The 15,777-nt window shown below is 47.6% G+C and overlaps 1 protein-coding gene across 6 annotated transcripts in view; it reads right to left on the bottom strand.

The window, feature by feature from the left end:
- The window catches only part of JADE2 (jade family PHD finger 2), a 70,918-nt gene that overhangs the window by 49,666 nt on the left and 5,475 nt on the right, over positions 1-15,777 (bottom strand). For all 6 annotated transcript variants that reach the window (XM_086851532.1, XM_086851536.1, XM_086851531.1 and 3 more), the window contains exons 2-3: positions 13,643-13,700; positions 11,106-11,191 (exon numbers count right to left, since the gene is read on the bottom strand). In XM_086851532.1, coding sequence (XP_086707658.1) covers positions 11,106-11,191; positions 13,643-13,700 — 144 coding nt within the window. The remainder of the gene's footprint in view (positions 1-11,105; positions 11,192-13,642; positions 13,701-15,777) is intronic.

The raw sequence follows: 15,777 nt of genomic DNA on the forward strand, positions 1-15,777 counted from the left end.
AGGGTGTCGAATTAAGCCCCTGCAGGCTAAGTTTTGGGCAGGAGAACATGGCAGGGACTCCCCTCCAGCCAGGCAGTGCCAAGAGCCCAAGCCCTGCAGCTGCAACCCCTTCAAGGTCCCCTATACTGGGCAGTCAGGAAATCCAGCCACAGGGTGTGAGCTTGGACAAGATGCAGACCAAAAATTAGTTTTAAACTGAAGAAACAGGCTGCTTTATCTTAGGGGATTGATGGTTTCAGCACAGCCACACAAATCTACTCCAAATGCCAAGGGATGTACAGCAACTGGGCTTTTCCACATTTGGCCTTCACAGTCCACAAGAAAATTATGTTCTTGACATGAATGAAGAAACACAGAGCCATTTGCCCCAGAAAAATGCCCCTTCATATCCTCCTCACGTCACTTCACCATCCTGAGCACCTTTGTGTCCCCCTTCAGGTCACCTCACTGCCCCAAGCACCTTCATGTCTCCATCACATCACCTCCTTGTTCTGAACAGGGACAGGCAAAAGCTGAAGACAGAAATTATCCAGCTAAAATGTGATCTAGATGCTGCTTATACATCCACAAACACAGATTTTTCCTGACTCAATAAACCCCTTGTGAGACCAACCTGGTCCCCTCCTGGAGGAAAATCCTCCAGTCCTTCAGTCAGTGAATGGTCTCATTCTCCATCTCACTCCTGGCCCTGCAGCATCTTCTCCCAATACACAAGGATTAAAAACTCATTCTAAAAATATCCCTCACGGTAAGTAAGGTTTTCCTTCCAGAGGGTTGCCTGACAGCAATGATTCGAGCAATCCTGCCTCTTGCAGCATAAAAATAAATTGTAAATGAAAATGGATGATTTCTCCTCTGTACCATCTGCTATTAGCTGGAATAATAACTGCCAGTGCCAGCAATCCTGCCTGGACACCATCTCACTCCATCCCTCCTACTTCTGCATTCCTTCCACAAGGCTGGGATGGATCAGGTGTTTTCTTCAGATATTATTTAATCTCTTCATAGTCTGTTCTTCAAATAAGAATTGCTTTGTCAGAATCACAAGAAATAATACAGTAGAGTTTTACATTTTTTGATACAAAGATAACACGCTTTGGAGAGTATTTGTGAACCCAAAGCAACTGAAATGCAGGAAACTAGACATTAACTAAGACCACTGAGACCAGTATTTAGGTCAGTTTGTTTAATCCTCAGAGTCTCAGCTGCTAACCCAATTAGAGTTAAATACAATATATAAACAACCTTTGCTATGTTGGGACCTCTGAATTTTACTGGTACTTTCCTCCTGATGCAGCTGCTTGGAGACATTTTTGGCTACATCTATATCAACCTGATTTGAGCTGGTCAGACACAGCCTTGGAACAGCCCTCAACAAACAATAATTAACAGCCTATATATTACAGTCAGCTCAGTTTGGAAAGATCAGTGTCCTTTAAGTCTCTGTGTGCTACAAAGACATGGTTACAGACACCACAGTAACCTTTTAACACACTGCCAGTGCGGGAAATTAAAAAAAAAAATATTAAGACAGGCATTAATTAAACATGAGAAGGGATATGTGAGGTATCATAGTCCCTCCAGTAGTGTGGGTCTGTGTATCCAAACAAGCACAGGAATCTCACTGTAGAGTATATTCTAAAATAAAGGGTAGAAATACACACTGCTCTTGACAGCCCTGCGCTGACAGGCCACAGCCTGGGTCAACAACATCCCCTTAACCCAGTTTCAGTGCCCAGCTCCAGTGAGGATAACATGAACCTGGGTAATCCCTCACTCCTCAGAGCTCCCCTGTGCCTGAACCACACAGGGCTGAGGCCACCATGGGGGGCAGTGCCATCTCCCTGCTTGGCCAACAACACCATACAATTATTGAACTACGTAATTATTAAAGTTGGAAAAGCCCTACAAGATCATCAAGTCCAACTGTCAACCCAGCACTGCCAAGTTCAGCACTAAACCATGCCCCCAAGAGCCAAATCCACATGGTCTTTTTAACTCCCTGCAGGAATGGTGATTCCACCACTGCCCGTGGCAACCTGTGGCAGTGCTTAACCACCCTTACAGTCAAAAACTTTTTCCTAATTCAATCTAGCCTTCCCCTGGCAACAGCACAATGCTGTTACAGAAAATACTGTTTCAAAGAAACACTACATGCCCTTGGGGTTTGTGGGCAAAGCCAAGCAGGAATGGTTTCCAAAGATGCACGAGACCCAAAAGCTTTTCTGAATGGCCTGCACTGGATCCTGCTGATATGTGAGCACCCTCCCCGCTTTGTGCCAGCCCTGCTCCCTCCTGAGGACACCTCCTTTGATGCTGTGAGGTGCAGGAGCATTGCATCCCTCTTTCATGCAGGCAAATACCCCCAGTTCTGCCAGGAAGCTGCTCAGGGCAGTGCTGCAGTGCAGGACAGCATAGCACCATGCTCCTGCTTTCACCTCAGTGCACAGACCCAGCAACCAGCTCCAGAGCAGAGGAGAACATGAGACTGCCCTTTCCAGGAACAACCAACCATTGGGAGGGTCCAGACACATCATCACCCTGCCCTGAGGCCTCTCCAGGCACCCACAGCAGCTGTGGCCTCCCCAGAGATGCACCCCAAGCAAAGGATCCCCATTTTCTTTTGCTAGGCCAGCACCAGGTGACAGCAGTGAGGTGACAAGCCCTGTCTCTTTGGAGTAACACCAGGGCTGGGAACCCATGGAACAGGGTCAAAATCCTGGCCCAACACTCTCCACCTACTGATGAAGAGGGAGGCAGAGGAGCCTGCACAGCAATGGGACCAGCCCTCGGTACAATTTCTCCCCTCTGCATGGTGCAGATCCCAGGCTCGTGTTCTCCTGCCTTAAGTCTTCCCCAAATTCATCCCTTCTGGCTTTTCAGCTCGCATCAGCACAGAAGCTTAGTTTTAATTTTAAGCCAAATAAGCATGATTGTATCTATTTCCCTGAAGATAAGGCGCATCACAGGCTGGATTTGCAATCTCACTACTTCATTTATTTAGTCCTTCTTGGAAAACAGATAAGCTCACCCATCCGACGGCAGCACACGCGCCCCTACTTTATCACAGCGACGCCTCTGTCTTTTCATGAAGAACTGGATATGCTCAAATTATTAACTATCAAAGCAGAACACTTTAGAAATGATAGAACAGCACAGAAATTGTAAAGGAAAGCAGATCAGTTGTCTGGAAATCTCCCAACAGCTAATATGCTCAAATTGTAATCTAAATGTCTTTTTGTTTTGAATTGTCTGGGATTAGGGTTGGGAAAAGACTCAATTATTCTACTCAAACTCTTCTGAATTATTTATGAAAACCAAATAAAGGATAAATTGGGCACTGATGAACTGAGGACCTGGCGATGAAGAGAAAGTTGGGTACCAGAAAACAAGCAATTTTCCCTCAATAGGAGTGTTTACTGTTTCTCCTGGGCCGTGGGAGCTGACAGATTGCTGCCCTGCACCCGCTCCCCCCACCACCACCACAGCCCTGGCCAGGCTCTGTCCTTCCCTTTCAGCTCTGAATGGAATCTGAGTTACTGCCTATCAATCTGCCATTAAGGATAAAGGCCAAACCAAGACATTCCTTTATTACCTCTGCTTGCTCAGGAACCTCATGGAGGTTTAGTGATGCTCAGAGATGCATCACACCAGTGCCCAGGGCCAGCCTCTCCCTTTGTTACTGTCAGCTTTAAAGATGGGGAAAAAGAACATGAAATTTCAAAATCCCAAGGTATTTTTTCCTTCATATTTCCAAATGAAACCGACACGGAGTCCACACCGGGTCGGTGTGGCTGTGCAGCCTAAGACTCCAAGCAAAGAAAGGAACATGGAGAAATCCTTCATGTCTCTTGTATCTCACATGCCAGACAGGCCTGGATTACCCACCCCTACTACTTCCCCATCCTTGCAGCCCACCAGCCTATTGACTCACCAGTACAGCCAGTCCTGGCAGTCTGGCAACATGGGGAGTCCCTGGGACACCACAGCCATGGTGCTCCCCAACAATACATCGCTATTTTTGCAGTTTCTGAAATTTGCTATTTTGAAGCAAAAGCTGAATTGCTTTTACCCCTCAAAAATAAAAAAAGAAAATAAAAAAAAAATCCCTGAGCTAATTAAATGTAACATCCTCAGATGTTCACATCCCCTGATATTCACATCCTGATGTGTCACTTGAATCTGGCTGGCACTGGAAGGATGCTCCTGTGGGTATGGCAGAAACCAGCAAGGCAAGGATTGGATTTGACTCTTCCTTGAGCCCCTGGCACCTTATACATCAGCTGTTCCACCCTGGCGAGGATCTGCTACTTCTCCCACTGGACACAGCCCTGCAGCCTCTCCCTGTGCCCTGTGGCAGCTGTGAGGCATCTCTGTGAGCTCTCCATGGACCAGCATCAATTTGTCCAACACCTGGACAACCTCAGGAAAAACACGTACCCCTGGGAGATGCCAAGGCACACAGTGCCTCGCCACAACAGGAAGGACAATGGACACTGCCATGAGGCATCAGAAATGCTGCTCCCTATCCCTCCCTTAGCTAAGGACTCCCAGGCTGTGCTGCTTTCCAGCATTCTCCTCCTTCTCTGCCTCTGCCCCATCACCATCCAGCCCCTCTGAGAGCCTCTTCATCACCTTTCCATGCAATTCTCACATCAATTTCTAGGCTCTGTGATTCACTCACAAACCCCTATAAATGCCCAACGATCTCCCTGCCATCCAGTTCCCACTCCATGTGCTCTGTCAAGGACTTGGCTTTTCCAGTGACTGTACTGTAGGTCTGAGCCTGCCAAATATCCCCTTTGCCCCAAATAACCCACCCAGAAACACCAAACGTGGATCCCGTGGTAATGACTTTCCACTTGTATGAAACCAGCTCCTGGGTGAGAGCCAATGAGCTGGATCTGTTTTAGGCTTTAAATCGAAATGAAAAGAAACACTCGTCTAGCACTGGGTTTAATTAGCTTTTAAAGCAGCAGCCAGCCCAGGGACTGCTGTGCCAGATCCAGCACAGCCCATCACGCCTGCCGAGGTGGCGTGGCCTCGGCGTCCCCCAGCACGGGCACTCCAGGCGCCTGCTGCAAACCAGCCCAGGAGAAAACACATCCAGAGGGACCAGGTGGCTCAGCCCAACACAGATGGGCTCCAGCAGGCCAGGTCTCTGCACACCAGGCTTACTGAGCTGGCAGGAATTCTCTTACACACTTTCCCCTGCATCTGCACCCATCTGACTTCGGAGCTTTCAGACCTTGCTCTTGGGGCAGAGGAATAAGCTCAGTCCCTCCTCCTTCAAGTCCCAGGATAGGATGCCTTTTTTTAATGCACAGTAACATCTCTGTCCCTAAAAGTTAAAAATCTAAAAAGTTTTAGTGAAAAGAACTCCTTCCAAAGCACTCCACACTGCAAAGCAGTGGTACACAATGGAAGAGAGGAGACTCGAGGAGAGAAGAGAAGAGAAGAGAAGAGAAGAGAAGAGAAGAGAAGAGAAGAGAAGAGAAGAGAAGAGAAGAGAAGAGAAGAGAAGAGAAGAGAAGAGAAGAGAAGAGAAGAGAAGAGAAGAGAAGAGAAGAGAAGAGAAAAGAGAAGAGAAGAGCTCAAAATGAAGTGCATGCAGAAAACTCTGTGCTCACTAGGGTGAGGGCGGGCAGGAGAGGCGAGAAAGCATGGTCACAGCCTGCATCTCACCTTTGAATTCACTCCCTCCATCACTCAACAGACCTGTAATCCTCCCTGATGTCCTCACACCCACGTGTGACAGTGATGACCCTCACACGCACAGCACCACACACAATCTCACACTGATGTCCCCTCCACAGCAAGCAGAGGTGGTGGGTGCTCCAAGCGCTGCTCCCAAGCAGGGGCAGCAGCAGGTCACTCCAGGCAGGGTGTGGGGCTGCTTCCTGACACTGAGATAACAAGTTTTCTTCAGGTTTTGGCTCAACACTTTCTTCCCTCCCTGACTGCAGTCCTGGCAGCAGATTCCCACATACCCCCAGCCATAACCACCCTCCTCCATCCACACTGGGACCAGGGAAGTCTCCAGCTGCCTCATTTGCAGGACTCCCTCCTCATTTCCAGCCAGCTCTGTTAGCCCTTCACTCTCTCAAGCATAAAATTGTTTGTTATAGCTCATGAGTCACAAGGATTTTTAGAGAGAGAAAAAACAACAGGAACAATGGGACCCCTGAGAATAGGTTTTGGTTATACAAACTGTCTTGATATCAGCTTGAGATGGCACCTCTGTCAGTGCAGCCCTGGCTGCCTCACCCCACTTTCCCTCTGGACCTCCCAGTCCTACATCCCTGCTGTTCTATCACGTTTTCCCAGCCCTTTCCAAATAAGAGGAGTGTCGATACTCAGTAGCAAGGTTTTGAAATGTGGCTATGCCAGGAGTGTGTGAGCAACCAGGTATTATCTGCCTGTGAGGAAAGAAATTCTGAACTCTCATGTCCATTTGGGAGCCAGCCTCCTATCTCTTCATCTGGCCTTGTTTCCTCATGAGCTGCTGGATGTTAAATGAACAACAGAACTCAAAATAGGAACAAGGAGAATTTTTATCCAGCCCATCTCAGCATTCAGAAGACAGTGGTTTTAATCTGTTATCTCCATGCTGGCAAGGGAAAACTGACAAAGCCAAACTGCAGTCAAAGCCAAACTGCAGTCAAACCTTTCAACAGAGAGGGATTTTCTCCCCATCCAGCCCCATAAAAGCATGTCCAGTCTTGTTTGGCCACATCCATTAAAGCTCTTCTCCAAGCATGGAAGAGTACAAGAACTAAATTCACGTTGCACTGGTCATTATATACACCCAATGGAGAAGGAAAAAAACATGATCCAATGCAGTAAGAACTCCTTTTCAGAATGGAAAAGAGTTAAATCCTTTTAAAGAGATACAAAAAGGTGTCTTTCAAAACACGGAAGTAGTATCTAAACAAGGCAAGCAGAAAATAATATAAATTGTATAAATTTGTGGCTTCCCCTTCATCCTGAGCCCTGCCTGCAGCTGCAGTCCCCTTGCCTCCCAAAGGTCTGGAGAGAGGGAGAAGGACAAGAAGGATGTCCGGTGGGATGAGAGCACCTGCACAGCACAGCTGAGACTGTGCAGGGCTCTTCAGCTGAGAAAGGACGGCTGGGGGGCTGGCAGGCAGGTGTTCTGCACAGAAAAAGCAGGCTTTTGTCCCTCCAAAATGTATTCCAGCAGAGCAGGTGAGCACTGTGGATCTCAAATAGCTCTGGAGGGAATGACTAACATAGCAGCTAAGGCAGTGACTCAGAGGCAGCATCCAAGGGAGTCCCCGGGCTGCTGATGGCCAGGAGCTGGCAGATAGAACCAGCGACTATCATTACACCCTTGCCTTGATCTTAGAGCCTCTCCTTAGACACTGACAACTGTTCCCTGTCAGAAACAGGAGAGAGGCTTGATGACTGCAGTCAAACCAGCAAGGCTTGTGCTCACATCCCCGGTAGTTCTAGAGCCGGAGGCAGGATTGCACTCATGTGCCACTAACAGAAGCAGAAATCCATCCTTCAGGCATATCTGATTCCCTGCTGCAGATTCAGATCCATGGCAGGGATAACCTAAGAGAGCATTCCCTCCTTCCAGCTCCCAGGGTGGGGAGCATGACCAGCAGCTCCTTGCAGGGACCCAGGGAGACGGGTACCAGCCACCACGCTCCATTTGCAGACAAGTTAAGAGACAAACAAGCACTAATGAGATTAATTAAAATCACCAGATTGGTACTGCTATCACTGCAGATGCAAGAAGCTGTTGGCAGCTGCCAATGTTCATCCTCTGCATTCAGGCAACGCAGTGGAGCAGAGCCATGCCCAGGGCACGTCAGCATCAGGTTTTAGCCCCACAGGCTCTGCTGCCCAGGCAAGGAACAGGGGAGGACAACTGTCACCTCTGCAAGTGAGAGAGCCAAGACAGGGGCCTGGTGCCTGGGACAGTCAGGAAAGAGCCCGGGCAGAGCCCCGTGACAGGCACAGATAAATATAATCACCCTCCCTGGCAATGGCCCCTTCGCGGATGTTTACAAACAGCTCAGTACTTTTCCATGTTAAGAAGCTTGTTTTTCCAGATGCCTTGTATTGGATGGTTTTTAATGTGTATAGTTAATCCCGTCTCACAGAGTTTTTCATAATAAACATCACCCCCTGACCTGACTAATAACTATGTAACACTAATGCTTTTGATATTTTTCTCCTGCCCAGATTGTCAGGAGGAATGCATGTTTCTCTGGGACAGCAGCTCCCAGAAAAACAGGGATGTGACTTGGAGGGCAGCAAAGGTTGGTGGGTCCACACACACATGAACCCCCTGCTTCCCCAGCCCATCCACCAGCATGGCCATCCTCAGGACATCCACCCACTGCAGCTCTTGATAAAGCTACAAGCCATGTGTAAACCTGGAGTCTGAGTTACTGTTTGAATATATGTGTCCACACCCAAACTAGCAGGGGGTTCAATATCTGCTAATACATTTATCCTGCTCTCCAGATTATTCTCCTGTGAATCCCATCCTCAGCAGGATGGACAAGGGAAAAGGTGATACACTATTTCATGTGAAGTAGTTTGATAGTGGTGTAGTTTGTGTTTTACATTTCTCAGTACTTGCTCCAACAGGACATGATGCCTGTCCCAGTCCATGCCTGAAATCCCCCAGTGTTCCTGGGAGGATTTGCCAAACCCCACAGTGCTTCACAGATGACAAGCAGCAGATCCCACACACGGACCAGACGGGTTCATGGATGCTCACAGGAACAGCAGAAGTTCGGTCACACATGGAAAAGTTAGGAAGATGCTGTTGGAGAGGAAATTCATACTGGTGTGACCTCCAAACCATCTCCCTGTACCGCTGCAGGTCTTGGGGTGATACTACATCCAGCCTCCAACAATCTCCTGACCCCTGAGTTCCAGCTGGCACTGGCTTCCAGCAGATGTAGACACCAGCAAGTGCAGGGGCAATGCATGGTGAGGGGAGCACAGCTGAGATCTGGTCTGCTCCATCTGCTTGTGTGCCCACCATGCTTTGGTAAAAAACAGTTTGTCAGCTTGCTCATCCTGGCCAAACTCCAGCTGGAGTAACCAGACATCACCTCCCCAAATTCCCCTGGAGTTTCAGTTCAGATAAGTCACAGAAGTTCACTTTCTGTCCCAACTGTTGCTAAGCTGGGCACTGTTCAGCTTTTGTTCCACTTTATTTGTTCCACAGCTACATTTCACTGAGAACCCTACTTGGTGGTAATGGAGCAGTAAGCAGAGGGATAAGCCCTCTAAGATCCATGGGCTAAGATCTAGTTTTCATTCCAGCTGTTGTAGAGCAGCAACTTGGATCCAGGTCTTACCATCAAGTCCAGAAGCATTTTCACTTGGAATCCTGGACTTACATTCAGTAATAGTCAGGCAAAATCTTAGATGGCTGAATAAACTAACATATTAAAGACAAAAGTGTGTCTGTACCAGTGAGGCAGAAAGATGCCCCACTCTTGGAGTGGGATTTTAGTGGGCAGCAGCAGGGTGGTACCTATATGACATTGTTGTGACATGAGTGACATCCTCTCACATCTAACATGAGGCATCTCTGTGGCAGGGACTCCTGACAGCACCTGAAGGGCTCACCCAAAGCCTTTATGGACACATCAAGCTCAGGGATGGGCAGTTATTTCTGAGAGGGGTAACGGTGCCATAGGAGGAGATGCCCAAAATGCTTCACTTTCCAAAGGAGGATTCAGCTCACAGAAATCTCCCTCACCCACACTGAGAGACAAATCTACAGCCAAAACCCAACATTACCAGTGCTAATACTCAATTTTCCAATAGCCTTGTTAGCAGTCAGTGACACCTGCACCCCTGGTTCTTGTTCTCTGGAGTATTTCCAACTAACTCAGCTGGTAGTAAGAGCTTTCCAGTCCCTCTCTTTATCCAAGACACAAATAACTTCGACTTTTTCAGTCTGTGCCCTTTGCCAGCAGATACATCAATGTAAACCTGTCAGAGCAGTAAGAACCAAGTGCAGCTGTAATTCAGGCAGTGACCACAGGAAAACCTCAAAATCTCGACTCAGCTTGATGCAAAAGAAGGATGTTACAGAGCTTTGTGCTCACCAGGCCACAGCATGAGGAGAGGTGAAATGGGGAGGACTTGGTGAGTTCACATGAGCCATGCCAGCTTCATCATCTGCTTCTAAACTTAGCACTGCTTGACTCCAGACCTCAGTCAAGAGGGAAGGGAATGTGAGAACAATATCCCTCTGGCTTTGCTCACACCGCTGCTGAAATGAAGATGACCACTGCCAAACACTGCAGTTGCTACAACAGCAGCTCATGCCTGGTATAGTTTCCATGGCTAGTGGAAATGTATCTGAGGCACGTAAGGAAAACAGGACATAGCACCACCTCTTCCAGCACAGTCCTGGGGACAAACAGCTCCTCCCACCCAAGGCCCAGACCCTGCACTACAGAGCCAGCAGGTGAACCTGGGCAGTGTCCCCAGAATGGGCAGCACTGCCCACACCAGCAAGGGGAAACCCTGCAGGAAGGTCAGACACCGATGGCCTCAGCTTAATGTCCTTGAGCCCCGTGACAGGGGGAAAACAACACAACACAATCTGCAACTCAGCTGTGCTGTCTCTCATTTCAGCTCTCCATGCCTCCCACTTGTTCATGGGAGGAGTCTCCACATCACCCTCCCCTGCCATCAGTGCTGTGACCTGTGCCATTAATAAAAGGGCACCCAGGAGGGCACCCAAACCAGGAGATCTTGGCACACAGACACCCCAGTACTGCAGGACCTCCCAGTCCCACCAAACTTAGCTTCCAAATAAAATCCACTTCAATAGGGATGGAATGGGCACAAGGCACAAGGACCCCCAGCCTTCACCAGAGATGTTCATGGTGCATCCCCATCAGCTCCCTCCCCAGGAGAGCTGGGGTTGACAGTGCTGTTGGGAGTTGTGGCTCTGCAGCACAGGCTCTGGGCTCTCAGCAATACCTTGTCCTGGCACCTGCTGCCCACAGACAGCCATGGGCACGCTGGCTGCCACGCCTGGGCCAGGACAGTCCCATGGGAAAACTCTTCAGGGAAAAGCCTAAAAGTACACGTACCTCAGAGGGCTTCTTCTCCTTCTGCCGTGACCAGGGGGATTTGGTATTCGGAATTTTGGAGCATCTGGAGGTGGATGTGGTGTGACCTGCAACAAGGCAACCGAGACAGGTTACCTGGGAAAGAGTCAAAGCTTTTCCTTACCTTTGTCACCAGCCCCACTGCTCCAGCATCAACCAACACTTTGGGTCAGCACTAAGATGGAATAATACCTTGACATGGCTTCTTTTTTAACAGTATCCTCACCACTGCTGCCACCACCAAAAAGGAAGGGTGGCTAAAGCCTGAAATGTGCAGGAACCACCACATCACTGATTTTTATTTCCAACCCATTTGTGTCATTATCACTTAAATGCAAGACTGCATTTGTTAACAATAAATAACAAACTGATTATTGGAATTTCTGTGTAATAATGATGACAGTTCAGTCTTCTGTATAGGAGGGCCCCTCCATACTCCAGTATATAAAAATGTTTCTGTGACATTGCAACAAAATAGCTAACAGCAGGCCTCTTTAACACTGATTTTATCCTTGGAGGGCTAAATAGGAGGAAACATCACTGTGCACGTAAGTGATGTCCAAACATGATGGAGTCATATATATGTACCTTCCCTACCTCGGGAAGGGCTCTGGCCAGGAGCTGAGCTGACTCAGGGATCAGCCTGTGGTACCACTGCAGTTGGAAACATCTGCTCTTCCACCAGCTCAGGCCCACATAAATTTCACATGCCTATTTTTCCTGGCAGGGGAAGAGGCACCAGCTCAGCCTGTATTCTTTATTTGCAGTGTACTTTCTAGTACTTCACAAAATGAAAACCAAATGTGGGGGCATCACCTGTTTCCCAAAAGACAGCTTGTTTTTTGATGTGTCAGGCCAGATGTTATTAAAGAGGGTTCTATATAAATTAAATTCTTTATAACATTTCAGAATGTAAGAGGACTGTGTAGACAAAGCCCAGAGCAGACATCCCTATGCTGGAGCCCCATGGACACTCTGCTTTATTCAGCAAGCTGCTCCAAGAGTGCAGCAGCAACAGCTCCACAGCTTTCACTGAGAGATCAGCCACTAATTTCCACCTTTCCCCCTCTTCTCAAGCTACAGTGTGATGCTACAGCTATACAGGCTTGGATAACACACCACAATGACCCTTTCCTGGCAGAGGCATGAAAAAGAAGGTCACCCCTCTGTTTACAACTATCCTGCAGGAGAGCATTTGTCAACAGCTTAGATATCACCTGCAGCATAAATATCCAAGCCCCATAGAGATAAGGCCATGTTGTTTAATACCATGATTAAAGATGCCTTAGCCCCAAAAGGCAGTGAGGCCAGTGAGCACAGCTCGGCTCCATAAGCCTTTGAGCACCAGGGGATTAGGAGATGGGAAGTTTGGAGCATGGCTTCCAAAACAAACCCCTTTCTGAGACAGAGATGTTTCAGTTTACGAGAAGCGAATGGTGTTGACAGAGCCTGAAACCCTTTCTGTAGGCACAGCTCAGCCCCTGGTCCCCAGGGCTCCAGCAGGATGGGGGTCCCTGCTGGCAGCCAAACAGCAGGTTCCTGTTGGGAGCTGGGGTGCAAACCCCACTCACACTGACAATTTTTCTGGCTGAAGCTGTGGGAACAGTAGCCAAACCCAGCAAGATCAGCCTTTCCATAACCCCCTGTAATCTCTCCATCATCCTGTTAGGAAAAAGCCCAGAAGTTCAGTGTCTTTAGTAAAGTCCCTTTCGCTCTCGGATATCCAGCAACCAGATCCTGTAAAGTGTGGAGAGCAAATTCCCAGCACGGCCCAGATGAAATTACTGTGACATTTGTAAGAAACCAAGAGCAACTAGTAAGAAACTCCGGGAGTCCAGACAAGGGATTAGGCTGGTGCCCTGAGGGTACTGAACACCAAGGCACTGCAGTATGTCTGCAGCAGGTGAAACCCTGGGATAAGTGGGAGAGTGCTCTATTTATAGCCAAAATTCAGCACATTTGCACATGTTTGTTGTTGAACACAGGCTTCTGTGCCTTCCTGAATGAGGATGAAGTGAGGTAGATGTTGAAAAGCAAGCGTGGGCTTGCAAGTTTTGCAGGCTTGAGCCTTATCCCTTTTCCCACATCACTCTTCAGTTTGCAGGAAGGGAACAACGTGGCTCCAGTTTTACTCTGACTCCAGTAAAAAGTCCCCTTTCCCCTGGTACAACCCAAACCAAGAGCAAACTAGTCTCAGACTGCAGCTCACAGGAAAGGACAACTCATCTACAAAGGGTGTTTGCTGCTTCACTAGCAGATCTGCAAGCAGCAGCTCTCCCTGCCCAGACTCCTCACATGAGGGAGACACTCTCATCAGTTAAGAGGAGCCACAGCCAAGTGTTCAAATAAATTGATATCAGCTTGTTGCTGCACTTCTGACAAACCCAGCCCTGTACACTATCCATTGTGCAGAGACTTCCCAGTAAATGCAGTTTCCTCCACTCTTTGTAAAGTAATTATTCAAGCATTTTGACTGCTGGAGGTGAATCTTGTTCAAAGCTTTAAATTAAAGGTCTTACTGTCAGTGGTGTCTGAGTTATCACTGCTGATTGAGTACTTGCGTCGTTTTTCTTCCATCTGTAACAAAAGAAATTGAATGTTACACTTCATGTCCAGAAAACTCAGCACCAAAGCACTGCTATCTTAATATCTGCCCACCCTCTCACCCCAGCACCAGTCAGTCCTCACCCTCAGGACAGAGGCTACCCAGAGGCTAAAAAAAATGGAAGGAAACAATTCTCATGGATTTTTAAAATAACTTTAATTGTCTTTCTACCAGCTTTTCCCACTCCCAGTAGTTACAGTGTTTGCATCTGGATCACTCAGCTTTGCATGGAAATTTGTCTACCCAGGATTTGCATCCAAATGTCTCTTCCTCTGCAAGAGCGCTGCTGAGGGAGGAAGCTCCAACAGGGACCAGAGGATGCCCTACCAGGGACCGTGGTGCTGTTGGATGGCAGAAAAGATCTCCTGTGAACCACCTGTCCGAGCTGCAAAGCTGAGAAGTGTAAAGACAGAAGAATGGAAACTGCACACTCTCGGTATGTCTGCAGGGGGAAGTACGAGCATCCCGGAGCTGAACAAAACCCCCTGTACCTCAAGCCTGGGGTTTTACCCTCTGACCCATCTTCATATTCAGCTGGTATCTACTTCTTTGAAGACTTTGGGAGTATCTGTCACACAGGCCAGCCTGAAGCACTTCCCATCACTGCACACTGCCCTGCCAGGAGCTCCCCCAGGCTGGCACCAGAGCTCCTGAGGGTGAGCAAATGGCTTCTGCACAGCTGCCATGACTTCTCCATCCTTTCAGAGCTGAAATCACAGCAGTGGGCACCAGTGCACTGAGGAGGAGACCTGTTTCAAGCTCAGCTGATTTGCTTTGAGACTTTGAGCACGCCACAGGAGTGCAGGTTCTCCTGAACCAAGCACTCAGAACTCAAAGTAGACGCTTCAGGGAAAAAAAAAAATATATATATAAAAAAAAAGAAAGCTACTTTAACTTTTGAAGATCCAAATTTTACCAATGTGGCTAGTAGATGATCAACATGGCTAATACAGGGCTTGGTCAGCTATGGATGGAAAGGGGTACCTGTGGCCCAGACAACTATCCAACAGGCTGCAAGCCAAAATACATCCACAGAAAACAATCTTAACCTCATGGAAATCTTCCTAGTACTTTCTGAGATATTTTCAAAGAATCTGAATGTGTTCATATGTCATACCCACTATTGCTTCCGCAAATGTGAGAATGATAATGAAACACTGGGTTTGTGTGGTTTGGTTGCAGCAGATCCAAGCAGCACACAGACTGGGATAGCAAGCTAGAGCATGACATTTCCCCACAAACAAAAAAATGGTCCACATAAGCATATAAAAACCTTGTAATAGCTGTATTTTACAATATATGTGCTATCACAGCATTATAAGGGAAAATACTACAAAATAACCTGAACATGTTAACTACCAGTTTTGTGGTACGGCATTGCCCTGTCAAAATGTGACTTAAAACACTTCCAAACAGTATGGCAGTATCAATACTTTTCCCCTGATGATTCAAGGGGAAACAGATATTATTAAACCAGCCTTGTTCCAAGTAGTCATTAGATTTTGCTTGGGGGAAATGAAATTTAAGATAGCTCTAACTGCAGCTTACTTACTTTTAGTGAAAATCCTACCTCAACCTTTTAAACTGGTTCCTACTGGTCTGAAGAGGCAAACAGACATTTGGAGCACCAAGCAATGCTTTTATTGATTCTGGAATTCCAAATCACAGAGATTAAATAAGCCAAAGCCAAGAGAAGGAAAATAGACACCTGAGCTGAAGCAAAGGAATGCTTCTGATAGCCAGGAACATTTCCCAGGTTTCCCATCTTTGCTTTTACAGCAAGAGAGCATCACTGACATCACTCTCCTTCCAAGGCAGGGGAAAAGCTTTACAAATCAATGCCCAGCACAGGTAGAAGGAGGCTGGCACTGGTTTCAGCTGATATATATGAGGCAATGCACTCATCATCCCTCTAACTCAACTTGGTCCCTGCATCCTGCTTCCGTCCTACAGCTGCCTGCAGAATTAACACACCCACTACATAACAAGATGAATTGATATTCACATACAGAAGTGGTTCACACTGCAGGTAAAAATAGTGTCTGTACT

Source organism: Cyanistes caeruleus, chromosome 15 (genome assembly GCF_971803275.1).
Source record: "Cyanistes caeruleus chromosome 15, bCyaCae1.hap1.1, whole genome shotgun sequence".
Taxonomy (NCBI): Eukaryota; Metazoa; Chordata; class Aves; order Passeriformes; family Paridae; genus Cyanistes; species Cyanistes caeruleus.